This window comes from Haemorhous mexicanus, chromosome 4 (assembly GCF_027477595.1).
Source record: "Haemorhous mexicanus isolate bHaeMex1 chromosome 4, bHaeMex1.pri, whole genome shotgun sequence".
NCBI lineage: Eukaryota > Metazoa > Chordata > Aves > Passeriformes > Fringillidae > Haemorhous > Haemorhous mexicanus.
The window spans coordinates 20,680,810-20,699,227 of record NC_082344.1 but is presented as its reverse complement, the minus strand read 5'-3'; the positions used below and the strand labels follow the sequence as shown (position 1 = coordinate 20,699,227).

The 18,418-nt window shown below is 44.7% G+C and overlaps 1 protein-coding gene across 15 annotated transcripts in view; it reads right to left on the bottom strand.

The window, feature by feature from the left end:
* SEC31A (SEC31 homolog A, COPII coat complex component) overlaps nt 1-18,418 on the bottom strand; it is a 40,110-nt gene that overhangs the window by 12,848 nt on the left and 8,844 nt on the right. For 7 of the 15 annotated variants that reach the window (XM_059844035.1, XM_059844036.1, XM_059844038.1 and 4 more), the window contains exons 8-21: nt 18,117-18,216; nt 16,718-16,879; nt 16,397-16,549; nt 14,482-14,718; nt 13,853-13,927; nt 11,771-11,821; nt 10,933-11,010; nt 8,675-8,750; nt 7,875-8,053; nt 6,251-6,377; nt 5,959-6,104; nt 4,141-4,314; nt 3,001-3,174; nt 369-461 (exon numbers count right to left, since the gene is read on the bottom strand). In XM_059844035.1, the coding sequence (XP_059700018.1) occupies nt 369-461; nt 3,001-3,174; nt 4,141-4,314; nt 5,959-6,104; nt 6,251-6,377; nt 7,875-8,053; nt 8,675-8,750; nt 10,933-11,010; nt 11,771-11,821; nt 13,853-13,927; nt 14,482-14,718; nt 16,397-16,549; nt 16,718-16,879; nt 18,117-18,216 (1,825 nt within the window). The remainder of the gene's footprint in view (nt 1-368; nt 462-3,000; nt 3,175-4,140; nt 4,315-5,958; nt 6,105-6,250; nt 6,378-7,874; nt 8,054-8,674; nt 8,751-10,932; nt 11,011-11,770; nt 11,822-13,852; nt 13,928-14,481; nt 14,719-16,396; nt 16,550-16,717; nt 16,880-18,116; nt 18,217-18,418) is intronic. The other 8 variants (XM_059844041.1, XM_059844043.1, XM_059844045.1 and 5 more) reach the window with 3 other exon arrangements.

The following is an 18,418-nucleotide window of genomic DNA, read 5'->3' as shown; positions in this document are numbered from 1 at the left end:
AGCAGAGCAGCACACACCTGCCTGCACAAGGAAGAGCTCCCTGCCATCTTTCAACTAAACTTAAATGGTAACTCCGCAGCTTCTGATCTCCACGGAAAAGGGGAAAGGAAAAATCATACTTCAGATATTTCACTGTGGGGCAAGGGCTGGGGAGACTCAGGTCACACTGAGCTCCCACTCGACTTTCCAGTGCCACTCCTTTGGGAATTGGTGAAAGAAAAGTAAGGAGATGCAGAGGAGTGAAACCAGAGCACACATGGGAGCTGCTCCGTCCATCTATCTGTACAGACTGTGCCAAGAATACAGATTACACCAGGGGACACACTGGGGTGGAGCAGAGGCTCAGAGAGAAATAATGAAGGTTATACCTGTGTGTCAGAGGGACAGCCTGCAGGAGGATGGCTGGGAAGGGCAGTAGGAGTTTTGTTACTCCAGGTAGTGACAGTAGGGGCAATTCTAACCTGAATCGAACAAAGAAATACCAATCATGGAAAACAAAACAATAAAAAAGTCTAAAGGGTTTCACAAATCAAGATGCAAAGTAGTGAGTGCAAGAAGGTTTGCATGCTGGCACTTGTAACAGCCATAAAATTTCAGAGGAAGAAGGGAATTGCATTCAAGACAGACAAAAATCACTGGAGCCAAAGTGAATTGCAGAGTGAGGATGAAGCAGTGTTGCAGCTGCAATAGGCTGTGGAGCAAGTGCAGTGTTATATGTGCCAGTCAGCCAGGTCTCCATCTTTCATCACGTTTTCCTGCTGCTGAAGCCCCCCCCACACTGGTCCATGACAGTGAGCATCTCTAACCACAGCTGCAAGCCCCAGGTTCCATGTTAAATTCAAACATATGCCTCACACAGAATGAGTTGGTTCAAATTGAGTTTCAGATGAATTAAAAAAGGTTAAAATATAGTTTTACAAGGTTAAAAACTGATATTCAGCTCTTGCACATGCACAAATACACATCTTAATGGTAATTGCTTCCCAGCCAGTCTCCCATAGCTCCTTTCCTCCATCTTCCTTCTTTGCCACTCCAAAAGGCTTCAAGTCCACACAACCACTCCTACCTTTCTGATGGGACAGAAATCAAGAACTTCCTGGGCCTGGCACATTCCTGAGCAAGGAGTGGGCAACACAGGACACATGGCTGGGGTTCAAGGATATAAGCAGAGGGAAAGCTGTGACCCTGCAGCCCTGGCTGGCTCAGCTGGCTTCAGTCTATGTGTCTCTAACCCCATGCAGTGCTAAGCTGATGGTGCAGTCAGCTGCACAACAGCCACTGCTAATGCCTGCATCACTCATCACCAGAGGATCTGAAAGACTTTCCCCCCCCACTTCATGCCTGGTTTATTCAGATGAAAAAGAGGGTTTAACAAAACTAAGCTGAAAGGAATCCAAGTATTAAGAACATGTTCCTATTTGGGACAGCAGTTAAACAAAGGCTGCCTCAAGCCTGAACAAGTCCTGCATAACACACCTTCTTAAAAGGAATCAAACATAGCAAGTATCCTAACACTCAAACATGTAATATCTCTCCATTCTGGTTCATCAGCTGGGAACCTTTCTGATTGACACCTGTCCCCTTCAAGCCCTTCCTGCTGAGGATGAACTCCCTGAAAAGCCAGCAACACAGGGGGTTGTAACTCCCAGTGAACTTGTGGGGTTCTGATACACCCAGCCTTTAACTAATGAGCAGGGCTTGATGAAATAATTGCTTGGGGCATTTTGGAAACAGTGGGAGAAAGAGGGAACTCTGGTTTAAAAAAGCATTGTTCATATATCAGTATTTAGAGGAGAGTATTCTCCAGAGCCAAACAGGACACACAGAGCTTCACTTCTCAAGGCAACTCATTGGCTACAAGGAAGAAGGCCAAAGACACAGACAGCAGAGTAGGCTTGATTATTAATGATGATGCATTTAATACCATATGCAATGGGGTTAGCAAGGTAAATCCTGGATGAAGGCTTTGTCCCTTCTGAAATCTACCTTGCTAACACCCTGGAGAGAAGGCAGAGGCACACTCTACTGCTGACATTGAGAATGCTCAACTCCCCCCCCAACCTTTCATTCCTGCTTTCTTCCTGCCCTGGTTTTTCTGGCAGGCAGTGCTTGGGGGCAGCAGAGACAAGAGATGCCTCTGCTTGTGCCAATCTCTGCCCAAGGAGAACAGCCACAGCCCTAACCCAGCTCTGCTCTCAGAACAGCCCAGCCCAGAGCACCTTTAGAGGGGGCCAGATGAGCTGCAGTGCTGTGCTGGGGGATTAGACCTGGCAGTGCTCTAAGCACACAGACAGCCAGGGCTGCCCAACACACCACACTGCCCTGATGGCCAGTGTGTTCTGCTGCACTGTCATCCTCAGGTTACAGGTAAAACCAGAGAATTTCCCTCCCCCACTTCTCCTCTTCCTCCCTGCACAGCTCCCTTATTAGTCTCATACTCACCTGGTCTTGCTTGTACACAGCTCACTCTCAGCCTCCCCACCAGCCCCGGCCCTCTTACACCTGGCTGGGAAGGTGTTTTCACAGCAGGCTGTGCCCACAGCTGCACTAAAGTGCCCTCAGTATGCTATAACCACTGCTCAGCAACTTCTGAAGCCAAAATCAGAGCTAGGGGTGGGAATAATCTGCCCCAGAGGAGGCTGGAGAGCAGCATGAGCAAGCCCCAAGGCCTGCAGGGATGGGACAACATCAGGGACTGTGAGAGGAAGCACACAGAATGCCTGCAGTGCTGTTCTCCCACACAGCTACTCTTGGCACGTTTTCAAACAAAGGGGGAAACACCTAATCTTCAGAAGCAGGTGTTTAAAGGATGTTTCCAGATGAGGAGTAAAGGAGGCATCTGAACTGACTGAAAGGAAGCACCAGTGACCTTCACCACAAGGCTCCCAGTAGAGGTTTGTCACACAGCCTCAGATCAAGAGAAAGGAAATAAATGATTACATCCATCATTCTGCAGAACTCAAGCAGCATGTCCCTCCCTTCCTGGCAAAGGCCATTTACCTGCTGGTAGTACTGCTGGGCTGGAGCTTGGGGTGCCTGCATCCGTCCAGCCGCGGGGCCAGCTCGCCCTTTGGCCATGGGCTCTCTCTCATACGGTGCCTTGAGGCCGTCCTGTCCCGCTGGCAGCTCCCCTTGGGCTCTGCAGAGCCTGTCCCGCAGCTGCACAATGTTTGGCTGCAACCAGAAAAGGACAGGGAGGAGAGCTGAGATGCACTGCCTGGCACCCAGTGCAGCACACTGAGAGCCTGAGTGGCCACTCACTGATGAGCTCCCTCTCAGCCTGCTTTATTTCATTGGAATAAGTCTGTTCTGCATGAGACTTGAGGCCCTTGGAACTGTCTTACACCTGCCTCATTCCCAAATTGTCTACACATATCAGCTGCTGGAAGATGGGAAGTCAGAAGAGAACAACCAAATATTTATGGCATTTTATTTGCCATGCCTGGCTTGCAGGAGGGACACCCTCTGGCAGTCACTGGCTGCAGGCACAAGGGTGTGAAACCAAGAGGGAGCACAAGTCTGTGCAGGCCTGCCAGCTCAGCAAGGCCAGTGCAGGGTGAGGGGAACAGCCTGACTGTCACATTCCAAGGTGCATGTCAAGTGGCAGTCCTGATGCTGAAAAATCCCTTGGCCAGGATTTCTCTCCTGGGAAGCTGAGAAGCCTCAGAGAAAAAGGAAAACAATTATCTCGTTTGCTTCTCCTGTGTTTTGCTGCTTTGGAATGTGGTTTGGACATTGTTTACCAACAGGTGGTTGCTTCATTGGTTTCATGAGAATTGTTTTAACTTAATGACCAATCACAGTCCAGCTGTGTCAGGACTTTGGAAGGAGTCAGGAGTTTTTCATTATTATCTTTTAGCCTTCTGTAAGTATCCTCTCTCTATTCTTTAGTATAGTTTAGTATAGCATAATATAACATTTAAAATAAATGAAAATAAAAATAAAACACAACACACACCACACACAACACAATATCATAAAATAATAAATTAGCCTTCTAAGAACATGGAGGCAGATTCACTCATTCCTCCTCTGTCTGGGGAACTCAGAAAATACCACAGAAGTGCACCACGCAGAGACCTCTGATGAAACACCCCTGTTCACAGACAGAGAGGGAGCAAAGAGCCCAAGGTCCCATACCTGGTTGGTGTTGGCAGGGAGGAAGGAGAGTGCTGCAGCCAGGCTTCCCTGAGCAGCCAGCAGGTTGGCATACTGGCTCATCTTCTCGGCCAAAAGGGCGCCCATGGCGTTTGGGTCCACGGCCTGCGTGAGCTGCACGGCTTTGCGCAGGATCACCACCTTCTCTATTAAATCCTGAAAGATCAGGAGGGGGAAACCCACCCCCAAGTGAGAACAACAAAGTGAAGCAGACCCTGGCTTTAGACTGTCTCTGGCACGACCCCTGTCACCCAGTGGGGAGCCCAAGCCAAGCGCAGGTTTTCCAAACGGCCACAGCTGCACCAAAGGCACAGCTGTTCCCAGAGGATTGAACAGCAACCACCCACCAAGCACCTTCTAACAGCAGAGCCAGAAGAGTTCCAAAGAACTGCTTTTATCAAACAGGATTTCAGGGCTCAATCAGCACTGAGTATCTCCACCAAGTGGATGCTTTCATAAAATTATCCGGTGACAGCTTCAGAGCAAAGAGACAACATCACACCTGTCACCACTACTCCACTGCACGCTCATTCACAGTGCTTCAGTAAGTCAGTTCTTATCCATCTTCAAAGGATCTAAAAACTCCCCTGGAAGAGCTGTCCATACTTTTCTGGTCGTTATAGCAAAGTGGTTTTCCTGATATCCATCAGAAATACTCTACATCTTGCCTTCCTTGCATGACCCCCAACACCAGAGCTGGTCTTGACTGGGTTTCCTTCTAGTCCAAAATTACAGGAATATTTTCTGTTAGGTTTTCTTATCTTTTTCTTACTGTATTTATATTGAAGGATACTACAAATATTCATTTGCCAAAACTAAAGCTCTGTTTAAAATCTTACAAGAGATTTAATGAGAGTGTACCACACAAAAGATTTCAACCATACATTACAAATAAAGACTATTTTCTAACCGTTTGTTTTTTCCCTACAAATCAGCACTTCAAAAATGGCAAGTGAAAAAAACCCCAAAACAACAGCTTCTATTGCCACTATCATAGTAAAAGTCACCTAATTAGGACTTCAACAACATTTTCCAATTTTACAGCCTGAGACCAAAGCCATGCAATCAAAATGCAAATTCAAACTGAAGGTAACTCTGTAAATAAAGCCCTCAAAATCAAATTATTTTGATAATTCAGAGAGTTAATGACATGAAGCAAAACTCAGATACACATCAGTTCCAATTAACTAAAGAGTCTTACAGCATCATCAAGTAAGTACTTTCTAAAACTGGTTCTTCAAAGGCCTTAAAGAGATGGAAGAAACTAACATTGTATTATAAAATAAATCATTCCATTACTGCTTCATTCCACCCATCAACCTTATTCCCTCAACATACCTGCTATAAGCAATGTATTTCACTGCTGGAAGCCAAGCTTTAGATGTGCAAAGCCCTAGGGAAAACTCTCATGAGAACCTTCCTACAACTGCCTCTCCAGATTTAAATCTAATTCTATTAATTTCTTCTCCTGAACTTCCAAAAGTACAAAAGTCCAAGTATTTCCTAACCATGAAAGATGGAAGCACTGGAAGGCCCTTAGTTATCAAAACACTAACTACTACTATTATTTCACACAAGAAGTGTATTAGTAACACTACCCAAAGAACAAGGCAAGCACAGGGGCCACTGTACTTCCCAGCATGTTTTCCAGTATCATATCTGTGTGTTATTTTTCCAGAAAGGAAAGGCTTGCATCCTGCTGTACATCAGACAGCAAAGCTCTACACTAGATAATCTGATTTAAGAGCCAAATGATTGCAGTCTGTTATTTCCAACACCTTTCTTAAAAGAATTACCAACCTGAAGGGACAAGGGGCTGTTTCCATCCTGAACTTTGGTCCAACAAGCAACAAGTTTATCCACGTTGCCAGCACAAATGTAACAGAGGCAAGCTTGTGTCTGCAGAATGCTGTCCCCCTCATTCTCCAGCCTGCTACCCAAGAGATCTAGATAAAATAAGAACAAAATGCTGGTAAATCACTCTGGGTATCCCTCCCCACCACCGCTGAAGCTGGGGAAGCAACCTGCCAAGGAACCGTGAGCAAAGCCACGATACTGCTCTGGAATTATCCAGTCTGTGAAGGGTCCTTACCACAGAGGGCTGTAAACTCATCTGGCCTGGCATAAGTGAGCACAGCAGCCAAAGCCTCTCTCCAATTCTGCAGGTCACAAGACTGCACAATCTCTTTCCAGTTCTTTGTTACAACTGCAGTGATGAGCTAGAGCAGGAGAGAGACCACAGTTAGGATGGGGATGAGTTATTGTGGGGATGAGTACACTGCTCCAGGGTACTCATCCCCACTATATCCAGGGTCATGACAGGTACTGCATTGCAGTTCAACAGCTGCACAAGAGCACATCTTACTTAAAAAGGAAAATAATCACAAAACAAGCTCAGAGAACATGCAGAGGCCAATTATTCTTGCTACAAAATGAATAAGAAAAGAATACACAAATCTCCACAAGCTGCTGCAAATGGTTTTCACCACTATTTTTGCAGACAAAGATAAACTACCAAGTATTTAGCTATGAAGTCTTCTACACAATGCCCAGGGAGATGTATGAATTTTGTTTGTTAAACTCTTTCATTCAGCTTTAAGCTCTTGGTCTCAAGCTGACCAGTGAGGGGCAGTTGAAAAGGCTGCATAAAGAGCTGGCAGCAATATAAACCTGAGCTGGCTGTAGCAACCCTACAAAGGCCACCTCTGCACGGCCCTCAGAATGGAATCCCAGTTTCCTCCTTCTAAAACTCTGCCAAAAAGTTATTTTGCTTTGGACAGAAGAAGGACTTGGCAGCTGTGCTGCTCTACAGTGAACAAAGTCCTTCTCATGCCAAGACTTCAAGCTCAGAAACAGCTGAACAAGCAGTATGTGTGCAGTTTGGGACCAGAAGAGAAAAAACACACCTGAACAACAAATGCAACATCCTAACTACAAGGTCAATGTTTGCCTGTCAGCATAGGCACAGATAACTGGTCAGCTCTTCATAAAAACACCTTTTCCCAAAGGATGAGCTACACTGAAGAAATTCCTCTAAAAGCTGCTACTCTTGCTAAACCAAGAGTAGCTGTTCTTTTATAGGCACTTCTCCTGTTTCAACCTCCTGTCACTTCTTTCTCATATTGGTAGTAGAAAAGAAAGCAGCATCAGCAACCCCTAGCACTGCAAAAAGCTGAAAATAACAATAACCAGCTGGCCATAACATGCTGTCTGCTAGACAAAGGGTGATTAATCTACCCTGGGAATACTTTGCTCTCTCTTCTGTGCATGCAGTAAAACAAAGCATCAGCAAAGGCGTGATCCGCCTTCACAAATCTGTGAAGGCGGATCACGGGCAGAAATCAACATAATACTGCTGGCCCTGAGCATGGGTCACATGTGAAATAAGTGACAGAACAGCAGACTGAAATGCGCCCTTCTTAAAGCATTTGTCTTTATTGCTTACAATCTATTAGTGTATATGCAACTCAGAGACACTGGAGATGGGATAAAGAATACTCCTGTGTACTGATATTCATGTGGTGTGCCTCTTCTCCCCTTACCAATGCATTAAAAAAGAGTAACAAAAATCCTTCTGCTCCGAGATCTTACCAACTTGAACACTTACTAACATCCACCAGAAATAAACCTCTAAATTGGCAAGAAGACTTTTTAAGGTGAAAAAGGGAGTGGCCAAAGGCATATGAGCATGTTACTTCTGGCCTGCAAACACCTACCCTGGTAATTTTGCTGCGCATCTTGGCGAAGTACTTCTCCTGAGTCCGGGAGAGCAGCTCCTGCCCGCCGGCGATGGCCAGGATGATGGCGTCGGCCATGCGGTTGTCGTGCAGGCACAGATCCACTGCACTTTCAAAGTTCCCTGTCAGCAGAGCCTGTGTGATCAGCCCATCCACATCTGCAACAACACAGGGGTGCTCTTCCAAATGCTGCCACAAAAGCCACAAGGATGCAGCAGCAGGTGACACTGTCCAACGGTACAACACTGGCACAGCTGTCTGCCAAGCAGCCCGCTCCTGGCCAGCTACTCACAGGGGTGCTTCACTCCAGCCCCAAACACACACGGGCACAGCCATGCCACTGGGGCACTGTCAAGCATTACTTACCTCGTGACAGAACAAGTTCCTGGAGGTCTAAATGGCCCCTAAAACAACTACCTGAATAGTGCCATAAAAAGTCAAACCAGGACAGGGGTCAGTGGCTTCTGTGTTACTCGAGATCCCCTGGGAGGTTCTGTAGAAACAGCACTTCATGCCTGACCAAGCGTATCTTCTTTTATCACTCAGAGCAGCTGCGTGTCAGCAATGGGGGGACTCAAGTGCTGTATAACTTCCTTCCTTCCTTAAAAAAGCTGTATTTTCAAGTGCCTTGAGACTGCATGAGAATGCAGTTAGAGGCAAGTATCACAATCCTTCACAATGTGCACAGAATCTGCCTTCTCACTGGAACTCCAGTATCAACATCAGTACTTACAAATAACAGTACATACAATAAAATCAATAGTAAGGTTTTTTTGTACCTCCACTAACAGAAATGTTAAATGTTGTCTTTGCAGATCCCAAATCTTCAGTTTCTTGTTTATGGTCCTTCAGTGTCTAAGAGAAAGGAAAAGCATAATTTCTGAGATTATGTAAACACTTAGAAAACACAAATATTTTCAAGCCATATAGCTCTTGTACTGCAAGTAAAATTTAAAACTTCAGACTACCAGTCAACTCAGACCATTAGCTTAGAAAGAAGGTTATCCCTGTGTGCCAGTTTGGGCAGAGGTAGAGTTACTTTTCTTCACAGTAGCCAGGATGGGGCTGTGTGATTTGTCCTGGAAAGAGTGTTGATAATACAGAGATGTTGCTTTTGCTGAGCAGCACTTGCACAGCACCAAGGCCTGTTCTACTTCTCCTACTGCACCTCTGGTGAGAAGGTACAGAGTGCATGGGAAGCTGGGATGAGACACAATCAAGACAGCTGACCCAAGGGATATTCCAGGCCATTTAACATCATACTTAGCACAATATAAAGCTGGAGGAAGAAGAAAGAGGGGGATGTTTGCAGTGATGGCATTTCTCTTCCCAAGCCACTGTTACATGAAGTGGAGCTCAGCTTTCTTAGGGATGGAAACCTGCCTGCTCATGGGAAGCAGTTAATAAATTCCTTGTTTTTCTTTGCTTTACCTATAAAGTTCCTTTACCTCACAAGTACCAGCAGCCAGACACTTGGATCCTGGGTACCAGCTTATATCTGTAGCCATATACACACAGCCCCCTCCAAGCAAAGCCACAGCTACAATGAGAAACACAGAATCCTTTTCTTTCCTTTTCTTTCAGCCTTAACCCCTACCAAGAACAGTCTACCATTAATGCTATCTGGGTTCCACTCTGCTCCACTTCAAATTTCTGCTCATCCTTGAAAACCTCCGCACCAGACATAAAGCCCCGTTTAATTAAGCAAATTACACATGAACACAAGCTTAATTATCAACACAGAAGTCCAATGTAGCACTCAGGACAGGAATGTTCAGTAGACAGAGGCTGATTTTCCTATAAAACTCCCCCAGAATTAAGATAGAGGCCACTTTGTGTGAGTACCTGGATTTTGGGATTTCAAACATTTCAATAATAAAAAATAGCATCAAAAGAGAAGTCTCTCTTCACCATCCATTTTCACAGAGTGCAGAACCTGGCCCACAAACCTCGTCCCCTGTCACAAGCCATTGCTCCAGTACACTAAGGGAGTTCAGGAACAGCCTGCTTGTTCAGCTAAACTGAAGGACACAATAGACCAAAGACATTCATTTGGAGGGGGAAGCAAGTCTGAAACAAGCTTTATGCTTGGCTTGTGAAAAGGACACAGCATCTGGAAAATGATTTTGTTGTCAGATAACACTGGATGCGTGTTTGGTATTGGTTGAGAGCGTGCTGTGACTACCACAGGAATAATGTGCCCATCCAGTTACTTCATGTATGTGACAGCATGCCCTGATGCATCACCAGTGGCTTCAGGCCAGGCTCACAAATGTTTAGGTAGGCTGAGGCCATGTTTGGCTGTGAATTCTCTCCTAGGAGAGACATCTGTAATGAGATATTGGATATCTTCATGGCTGCATATAGCAAAGCCCTTACACTGTCAGACACACACATCTGCCACTACAGAGCTTAAAGAACTAACAAGCAATCAAGCACCTAACCCAAGGAGAGCATCCTGATTTTAGTGTCTTTAAGAGGCTGTTTGTTATGTGTGCACCACCCCAACATGCATGAGCCTTAAACCACTGCCCCCATCTCCACAGACAGCTGCAGACAGACACCAAGCACAGGAAGCACAGCTACCAGCCCAAACTCTAACCCAACAGGGGGACTGAGGGAATGGGGAAGAATGAAGTTGGCCTGTTCACACAGCAGTACTATTTTCAGTGCTAGTGACACCTCACAAGGCAGAAGCTCAGTCCTTAGTGCTAATGCTCAGTCCTAATGCTAATTATAGAGACCTATTCTCATATGTAAGACACAGGGTTGAAAACAATCCTGTTCAAACAGTGGGTAGGATCCCAAATGCTGGCATGGTTGAGCACAAATTGCCTGCAATAAACCTCGCTGAACATACTGCCTGAAGGAGATGAAACAAAATCCCAGCAAGAGTCCAGTTTTACCATTATAAATAATTTTTTGTATTTCTGTATATCCTCAGCAGCAGGAAAAGCCAAGAAAACAAAATGCTGTTAAAAGGAACAAAGTAAATACAGGGGAGGTCAGCAGGGTTAGTCTAGAGAGCAACAGATACCTCTCCCAAGAACTGTTCCTCTGCAGTCTGGCCTTCATCCCCCTCCTTTGGCACAGATCCATCAGATTCTGCAGGAGCCTTCAGCAGAGAGAAGATGCCATAAAAATCCACCAGCAGAAGAGGCAGAAATACTTTGTATTGCAGAGTACAGTCACCCTTCCACCAACCAAGTTAGAACCAGACTGAAAATCACAGAAATGCATTGGTAATATATGCTTGAGCCTCACAAACAGGGTAGAGGCCTTGCTAGGTTTCCTTGCTCTCTGTCATTTCACAGTAGCTTGGGATGTTTTCATCTCAACTGCCTCAAAACATGCAAAAAAACCCAACCAAAAAAAAAAAAAAAAAAAACACAACCAAAAAAACCAACAAACTTTCTCCCCCATGAGGCAGCTACAGATGACTCTGAACTGTCTGTGGCACAAAAGCACTGCAGAGTCCTGCTGTAGACTCAGGCCACTGCAATTACAGTGGGCAGTGCCCGAACTGTAGTTACCACTCTTGTAGGAAAAGTTATGGGACCACACATTCAGTCCTGCTTTCTTTAAAGCCTGATGAAGGTGCTGCTCTTGAAATCAGGTGCCATGAGACCCCATATTAAAATCTGTGACTCAGAGCCCTTCATTGGAAAAGGAGGGGAACATCTGAGTGAAAAAGAAGTGGTTGGTTTTCTTAAATAACACCTTCATCCTACTGAATGTAGGAACTTGTCATATGCTGGATTATTTGTTACTTACTTTGGAACAGCTATCAAGTGGAAAGAAAAATTATTATTACTTTACAAATTACTATGGCATTATAAAAGTAACCACAGAGTTACATACAGGTGTTTGCTTACCTCTCCCAAGGCACCATCTGCAAGACTTTCTTTATTCAGAGCAGATGTGATCTAGAAAATAACAAAGATTTAAGTAACCTTTTAAAGAGGCACCAAATTCTCTGACTGCAAAACTGGCCCATGTAGCTACTATGTTGCTTGCAGAACAGTTAACATGAAATTAAACACCTTAACATAAAAACACTAAACATAAAAACCATTTCCTCTTCCAGCCTGGTGATGGATTTACTGCTAAGATACCTGCACCCCAAGATCTGATGGAAACAACAGCTGTCCTACACCTTTAATTGTCAGCTCAAGGGCCTCAAACCCCACTAGAGGTGCTGGAAACCACAGGAATAAAATCAGTATCAGAACAAGAAGGACAATATCCTCTGTCTGCTCTGGTCAGGGAAAATAAAGCAGTGACAATCCTCGTGCTGTGGGTTACTGACATCAGGCACTTGGCTGTGGGCTAGGATTTTCCAAGGTAAAAAAAGAGTTAAAATGCCCAGCTTCCACCGCTTTGCAAAGCAAACCATAACTCGAGATTCAATTAGGGCTCTCAAAACCAGCAATTTTATGTACAGAGTTTCTTCATTATTTCAGCATCAGGGAGCCTGGGTTTCACATTGCTCCTAAAATTATCTACTGCTTTTTGTATTGTAGGCTTTATTTTATCCTTGTGGGCTGGTCTGTGTAGAGAGTTGAGCTCAAATTGCTGGAGACAGTTTTCTCTTTCTTTTTTAATCACTAGTTTACAATAAAAATGAGAAATCCAGGACTTGGCTTGCATGAGAATCACAGGTTTTAAGAATATAACCCACCCTTCCCACATTCTTAACAGCTTATTACAAGAAGCTGAAAACTGTGATCCCTGTTTTTACTTTCCTAATGCTACCAATAATAGGAAAACCAAGTTGTGATTTAGTGAGCTTTCCATCTGGGTATCACAAACTTTCAGATGAGCTGTACTATGCTGCTTCTTCACACTGAAAAAAACATGGAGTCAACTTCTACATGGAATGTTTTCAGAAAACAGCTACAAAAAACCAGGACCTTGTAGCTCCTCCCATCTGTTTCCTAAATACTGAAATAATGGAATAGGCCCAGCATTCCAGGCCACCCAGTTCAGCTGTGCCCATTTTCCCAGCTTCTCCCCAAGCACAGGGCATATAAGCCCAGAGCAAAAGCAAGCAGTGGGCTTTAATCTCATGAGGCCACTCTGCAGAACCACTACTGAGTTTCAACTGGATTTTCTAACGGAGATCTGCTTTTCAAAAACAGGATTACCCTTGCTGTGCTTGCCTCTGCACAAATATTTAGAAGCTGAGGACAAGCTGTTATCAAAACCTTGATTTTTTTTTTTTCCATAATCATATTAATTTTGCCCTGAAGGGAATTTAATTTGTGAGCACAATACACTTTAATGGAGCCAATCTTTGAAAATAAAACATTAGTTTGATATAATGAAAATGAGTCAAATGTTAAAATCCACTGAAACAGATCTGAAGAAATACTAGATAGTTCCTGGGTAGACAACTGAAAACAATACAGCCAAAAGGCACAGCAGATAACTCCCTGCAACACAGCAAAAATCTTACAGCTGGGAAGAAAGGTCTATAATGATGTGCAAATTGCTTCCAAATTTTGCTTTTCCAAATGTAACCAACCACATTTGACCTTTGGGCTTGCTTTTTTCTCTTTTTCTTTCAAAAATGAATGATGTCTGCCACAAACAAGAAAGCCTACCCCAGATTTTCCTAGTTAATGAAAACTGCTTACATGTTCTTCTACCAGAAATCCTAAAAGCAGATCCCATTCCACCATGCTTGAGTAGAAGGATGTCACATAGCAAAGTTACATGAATAGCTTAAATCAATAAATATCAAAGCTTCTTGATGAGTGAGAATTTCACAACAATGGACAGCCAGATGCAGACACACCTCTGAAGTCTGCTGCCTGCTCTGACATTTCCACTGAACATCCATATTGCAAAGACACAACTAATGAGAAAACCCAACAGAGCAAACTGTATCTGTTAGAATTCTGAAATTAACTCTGAAATTCAGAAGTTATTTATCTCACATATTGAACAATTACCTTATTCCTCAGATCATCCTTCCTGAATCCTAAGAGCTCGAGGTATCTAACACGTGAATCTTCTTCGAAGTTCACCTTTAAAAAGTTAAAAACTGTATTGCAATTCACAATTTTTCATTTTCTCCCTCACTGCCACGAATGACCCAGGGAGATGTCGTGACTGAGCAGACTGAATGTAATAAAGAGAAATGCAAAAATCTTCAGTGACTTGAGCACATGAGCAGATGGGAAGGCTTCCATCTGGTTATTGTAGGTGAACAATGTGTTTATCTGCTTCACTTGGAAACTCCTAAATGCTTAGAGTGAGCAGTGAAAAGCCCATCTAAAGCTATCCCAAAGCTTTAATTCTTCTCACAAACCCTGCACAAATATGTGCTGATGGGAAATATCCAAAACCATGGGATATACCCTCACCCACACCTTTGCTTTGCCATGACTCCCCACAAACACCCCTGGTCCTGAGGACCCTCCCTCTTCTGGTGGGCCTCCTGCAGTGCCATGGCTTATGGGCACTATTCCCACAGCCTGCAGCTTTTGGCTCCCAGCAGCTCTTCAGCCAATGTGCAGAAGGAACCAGCTCCTGGCTCCCCCAGTCCCTGGGAGCTCCTGCAGGGCTGGCAGCCTGTTACCTTTAAGAAGGCCCACACGTTCCTCTCAAAGTCAGCCAGGGCCATGTCGATTTTCTTCTGGCAGTAGCTGACAAAGCCCTGGGACTGCACAGCCTCCTGCAGCTGGTTTGAGCGGGCCAGGAACTCCTTCTCTGTGACAACCTGGCTCACGTAGACATGGGGATGCTGCAGCTGCTGCTCCATGCCTGGCTGCTGCGGAGGCTTGGAATTCTCAAACGTCACCAGCTTGCCTCCAAACTGGAATTGAAGCACATATACAGTATGTGAAAATACAAGTATACAGCAGGGGAGCATGCATCAAAATGTATTTTATATAACATATATATGATTATTGTCCAATAACTGAACACTCCTGACATCTGCTCATTTATTTGGTTCCCCCTCATCCCATACTTCTACGCCTGTAAGGAGCTTGTTGGATAAGTAGGTTCACATTTAATAAGATTTATAAGCACAGCCATTCCTGTGCCTGTTTTTTTCTCAGACAAAAGACAGACCAGAAACTGAGAGCTGTGGGTCTATGCAGTACCCAGCAACAGTGGAGTATCTAATGATATTGCAATGCAGTTGCCAAAGAAACCTTTACTTGACATCATTAAGTAAATGCTCAAGCATGATGTCTGCCCTGCTCTTACCAGGCTGTTTAGCAGTTGAAACTCTGCTGAGACATAGGCAGTAAGTTGTGAATTTGAAGAGGTAAAATTAACACAAAATAATTAGGAGGGGCTTATGATATTATTTCATTCTATAGCTCAAAGTTAATTTACACAGGCAAATCCAGTAAAACCTGCATTAGAAAAAAGCAAAAGCCTAGCCAGGGAAAAGACTGACACCTGGCTCCTAGGAAACCAGGACAAATAAGGGAATAAACAACATCATAAAATGACACATCAGTCAGTGGCTAGGCAACATCACTTCTCTTTGACAGGAGAAAATTGCATTTAATTTGCGCATCAGATCATGAATAAACAGACATATGATGCTGAAAATTGAGTAGCATTGCAGCAGAGAATTCAAATTCAAATGGACAGGCTACAATCTCCAGAAGTTCCCAAATAAATGGCCTGTGGGTTTAGAAAATAGCCAAAAGTAGAGCCAAGGAGCAAAAAAGCCAAGCTTGCCATCCCCTCAGGTGGCTTCTCTGCGAATCAAGCAGCCATGGAGGAACCTACCCTTGTGCTGCTACAGCAACTCCTGTTACCTTGATCAAAGCTAACCCGAGTGTTCCCCACCATACTGACTCACACAAGTGCAGTTTGAAGCTATGAAGTCTCAGATACTTGCCCAGTTTGGTCTCATTCCCCCCGCTGTATATGTATTTACTCTAAAGCACTCTTATTTACTAATGCACAGAAACAAAAGCAAAGCTCCAATGCCAAGACACAAACAAATGTCTCTCAGTAACCCCAGTGCCCTGTCTGGAAGGCACCCTAAGCATCTCCCATTATGATAATAAAGAGGAAGATCTCCCAGGGTGGAGCACCACACTGAACTCCCCCCTTCTAAGGGGTTTAGCAGGTGCCAGCACTATTTCCCTACCTGCCAGGCCTGCCTTGCCCATCCATCCCTGTCTCCTATAGTATTCATCACGATCCCTGTGGCAGGGAGAAATGATGAGGAGGACTCCATTGATAGCAGAAGGCTAATTAATTACTTTATTATACTACATTATTTTCTACTATATTACACTACATCTAAACTGAATCTGCCAAGCACCCAACTGCACAGCATCTCGTAACTGCCAGCCGACAGTCCAACACACACACTTGGCCCTGATAGGCCAAGGAAATAATCTCCATACTGCATTCTACTTTAGCACAACACAGGAGCAGTGAATGAGAAGAATTCTTTTGATCATTCTTTTCTCTGCTTCTCTCAGGTTCAGAGAACGTGAATCCCACAGTCACCTCCTTACCGAGAAGGACGCTCCCATGGGTCGCCGGATCCACTTGGGTGGTTTCTTCAGAGGCATCACCACACTCTGTGGGGCAGTCTGCTGGGGGAGCTGCAGGGGAGGCAGGGGCTGGCCCGTGCCAAAGGGGTCGAGGTTCCCAAAAGACGAGGAGAGCTTTGATAACACAAGGGGGAAAAACCAGAAGTGACATTACTCTAATAAATGAAACATCTATTTGTGCTGAAGTGGCAATCCTGCAAGCAGGCCTGCAGGCAGCCATCGAACACTTCCCATATTTTGTTCACCCCCCCTTCTGTCCCTATTCTGAACGATTTTCAGCACCTGGTCAACCTGTTTCTGCCTCAGGCCATCGGTGCTGCCGCCCATGATGGAGTAGACGCTGATGCGCCCGTCAAAGGAGGCTGCAGAGAGCACAGCAGGGTTCCTCGGGCACCACTGGATATCAAAGCACCACTGCGTGTTCGTGGGCAGCTCGTACAGCACCTGGGGAGCAAAACCAAGCCCAACAAATCAGAGCTTTCATGGAGCACCCTGCCTGATAGCAACAACCTTCCCCTGTGCCCTGAGGCTGGTCTGCTCTCCCTGCTCCCCAGCAGCCTCCCCATCACCATACACACTGACAGTGGGCAAACCCTGATGATCTCCAAACAGCAGAACATCACACACCACTGCTTCATCTCCTTCTCCTCCCATGAGATCTTCTGTTGAATCCTCACAGGACAAATGATAAATGATGCAGGTGGGGTGTGTCTGTGCTGTCTCACTGAGCTGACATTCACACTAGTTTATTCAGAGCTGATTTAGGTATCCTCACATGCTACATGAAGGAAGTCTGTTTTCATAGGAAAACTAAAAAGGGTAAAACCTGCACCCTGGGCAGACAGCCTTTTGTGCCATGGAACAGACAAGCTCCCCTTACAGCAGATATTTAACCATAAACCACGAGAAACTCAAAGAACAAAATGCTAGCTGTCAACAAAATACTGTCTTCCCATTGAACTAGTTTTTAGTTTTAATAAAAACATGCAGCATGATTCAACCACATGTAAAAACATCATAACAGCACAGGATCCAGCTCAGATAACTCATCTAACACTGTACAACTTTTGCACTTTTGGGCCAATGTCTGAATTTTAAAAACACTTCCCATTCCACAATTATTGCCCACTGGAGATAAGGAGCCCTCCAGCATAGCTGAAGCCTTTCTCCTGATCTAGGGACAAACACTGTCTAAAAAACAGATCTGCATTCTCTTTGAAAGTATTCCCAGGCCCAAAAGGGTGGGGTGGGAACACATTTGAGTGGCTCTCACTGATCTGCTACAACTATGGCAACCTACAAATACCCTCCTGGCTGGATGAAGTTCTTAGAGAAGGAAAAAGGCAATTGCAACAATGATCCAGCCACACTGGACCCAAAACAAAAGAGTAGTAAGCATATACTTAGTTTAAGTGGAGCCATTTCCATCTCTTATAAGGAACAGGGACATCACTACTCAGTAAGAGAGAAGCTGCAAGGACAAATGTCTAATATTGACAATACCAGGAAGGAATCCTGCACCACCACAACAAGCTCAGAAGACACATATAGCAAATAGGATAGGGGGCAACATCCCACAGAGGCATCATTCCTAGGAATGCAAGCACAGGAAGACGTGCTTTGCATGTGCCGCCTCTGAACAGACATTTTTGGGTTCTTTAAAGCGGCATGCATACAATACCTCTCCCGTGTTAGGGTTGGAGCAGAGAATTTTAGCATCCTTCCCACAGCTAAGTAGCAGCTCTGGATCTGCCATACTCCAAGCTATGGCCAATATACCCCTGCATGAAAAGCCACAACAAACAAAGAGCTTAATGTTAATGCAAATGGTGACAAAGCATATTTAAAAGTTCAGCATTCCATGTCAAAATGCCCTCTTCACCCCTTCCTCTTACAAGAGGAGGAATTTTTCAATGTTATCAGCCCTTGTTTTGCTGAAAGAGCTGTTTTCTATTTTCTGAATGAAAAGGTATAAAGATACAG